The sequence below is a fragment of the Solanum lycopersicum genome, chromosome 11, assembly GCF_036512215.1.
Source record: "Solanum lycopersicum chromosome 11, SLM_r2.1".
Taxonomy (NCBI): domain Eukaryota; kingdom Viridiplantae; phylum Streptophyta; class Magnoliopsida; order Solanales; family Solanaceae; genus Solanum; species Solanum lycopersicum.
In genome coordinates, this window is record NC_090810.1 from 53,787,418 (window position 1) to 53,790,322 (window position 2,905).

The 2,905-nt window shown below is 37.1% G+C and overlaps 1 protein-coding gene across 1 annotated transcript; it reads left to right on the forward strand.

Annotated features, from left to right (window-relative positions):
* Positions 1–1,357: 1,357 nt before the first annotated feature.
* LOC138339466 (uncharacterized) lies at positions 1,358–2,202 on the forward strand. Its single transcript, XM_069291066.1, has 2 exons — positions 1,358–1,782; positions 1,893–2,202. The coding sequence occupies exons 1-2, from the start codon at positions 1,358–1,360 to the stop codon at positions 2,200–2,202; spliced, it is 735 nt and encodes a 244-aa protein (XP_069147167.1).
* The last annotated feature ends 703 nt before the right edge of the window (positions 2,203–2,905 follow it).

Here is a 2,905-nt window from a genome sequence, read left to right on the forward strand (position 1 = left end):
AACCGGCCAAGACACAAGAACCAATTCGGTTAGCGCGGTCGGGGACAAGCGTGCTTTCGAGTCAGCCCACGTGGGGCCCAACTCCCTAACCGATCCTAGACTCTAACTAACTGACCTAGCTAACTAACTAACCTAGGACAAACCAAAAGTAACTAAGGGACCCGACAAACTAAGACCTAACTGGGTGACATTAAACATCCTTAGACCTAACCTAGGATGGTCCAAAAGGGTTGGTTATGGTCCTAATGACTTAGGAGTACTTTAGTAATTATCCTAGGTCACTTAATTAATTTAATTAAAAACTTAATTAATTAATTAAAAATCATGGTCTTAGCCGAAGCCCATAAAAAATTTCCAGATTTGGCTAAGTCAAATGTTCTCGTATTTTTAGTCAACTAAGGAGGGTCGTTTTGGTAATTAGCTAATTGATTTATTATATTAACTTAATTAACCTAAGTTGAATTAGTTAATATTATTTCCTAAGACTTAGACTCACGTGCAATCACTAGAAAACTCATAACTCAAAACAATAAGCAAACGTAAGAAAAAAAAACAGAAAATTCTCCTTAGGCGATTTCAAGGCTATTCTTCAACATTTTTCGTGCAAAGTACCAGGTGATCTTTGTAGATTCAATTCTACAGTAAGGTATGAGTTTTATCTCTTGGTTTCCTTTCCCCTAGAGGCTTTTCAAATTTTTCGAATTCAAGATATGTGAAACTAGGGTTGTTCCCAATGAAATTTTTGAATGTTCATCTCCCTAGTTCTCCCTATTTTTGACTCATAGTAGTATGTATTATGAAAATATCGAGCATGTTGTTGGTATGTGGTTCTAACTGATCATTATGTGTAGGTTACTATGATTTAATAACATCGGATGAGACCTATAGGTTAGATCCATATGATAAATGCCCAATTGTGTTCGAAAAGATGAAACTGTTATAAGTCGTTTATGAAATATAATTTGCTGTTGAAAGGGATGAAGATTTCTATTACTAATTGTGTCTTACAGTTGATATGTTTGTAATTGTTTGAAATGCAAGGTTTCCAAGAAGAGACAAGAATGAGAATCAAAGTTAGTTAATGAATCTTCAAAGCCAAATAAACTTTGTAGCTTGGCCAATCTAACAATGAATTGTTCTTATAAGCTAATTAAATGTTAAAACTTGACTTGCTTAAAACGAAGGTAAAGATTACTATAATATGTGAAAGTCTGGTCTATGACAATTGTGTTTGAGAAGATGAAAATGTTCTTATAAGCTAATCAATTGTTAAAAGTTGGCTTGCTTACAATGAAGTTTTAGATTACTATAATATGTGAAAGTTTAGCTTATGCCCATCAACTTACGTTAGGGAGGTATGTCAGTCAAGAAATACTCCTTGAAGTTTGTTAAGATTTCCAAATATTCTTCTTCCCTGGTGTCCAATAGCAGGGATGAGATGAGCAGGTTTGTGACTGGTGTATCGGAGGATTCGGAGGAGGAATGTCGGGTAGCCATGTTGCATCATAAAATGGATCTTTGTAGGTTGATGGTACATGCACAGCAGGTGGAAGAGATTCGTTGGAGGAAGAGAGGCCGAGAAGGAAAGAAGCCTAGGCCCTCGGATCAGGCTGGTTCTAGCACTGGTAGGAGTTCTTTTAGAGTCCATGACAGGCCCAAGTTTAAGAAGAGGTACCAACACTCAGGTAATCCTACTCCTTCTAGGAACACTAATGCAAATGGGGACAAGTCTGACTCCAAGAAGGGCAATGATATAAATGCCCAGCGTGACATAGCCGTGTGGTAAGTGTGGCCGTTTGCATGGAGGTTAGTTCTAGGTAGGTACTAATGCCTACTATGGGTGTGGAAAGAGTGCATATATAATCAGGGATTGCCCACATATGAAGAATCAGGCCAAGGCAGATACTCAGCCTCGGCCTAATCCTAGATGCAGCTAAGCCACCCAAGAGGAACAAATTCTATGCTTTGAATGGTAGAGACGAGCAGGAAAAGTCAGCTAATGTGCTCACTGATAAATTGCTTGTCTTTACTCTTCCGGGTTATACATTGTTAGATCCAGGATCTACCTTGTCTTTTGTTAGTACTCTAGTAACTAGTAAATTTGACTTTATTCCTAAGATCTCACATGAACCTTTTCTAGTTAGTACTCCCAGAGGGGACAAAATTAGAGCTGAAAGGGTATTGCCCAATAATTGTTCTTGATAGAGTTACCGATGCTGACCTAATAGAATTAACTATGTTTGACTTTGATATTATTTTGGATATGGATTGGCTCCATAAGTGTTATTCTACCATAGACTGTCGAAACAGAGTAGTAAGGTTTCAATTTCCTAATCAGTTAGAGCTGGAATGAGAAGGGTATAGTTCAAATCCATCAGGACAAATAGTTTCCCATCTTAAAGCCAATAAGATGTTATCTAAGGGGTATTTATATCACTTATTCAAAGTCAATGACTTAGAACATGAAGTTCCTTCCATAGGCTCTGTGTCCATAGTGAATGAGTTTCAAGATGTATCATGATCTCAAGGAGATTTATTGGTGGGAAGGTATGAAGCGAGATATTTCTAAGTTGTGGAGGAGTGCTCAAATTACCAACAACTTAAGGCCGAACACTTTAAGCGTTGAGATCTTACCCAATCGATTGAGATCCCGTTACTCTCACTTGTTCAGTTCTTGAGGTTAGATATACTCAACCTAAGTCTGATTTGGTTTATCAAACTCTAAATTTTAGTGCATTAGTTGGTTTTGATTTTTTAAGTCCATAACTGTGTGTTTTATACTTGCACTAAATGAGTTAATATAAGTTTATGCTTGCATTCTTGTTGTTGTTTTTATATAGTGTTGACATGATTTTTGTGTTGCATGAGTTGTGATGTGCATTGAGTCAAAGTAAGATTGAGAAGG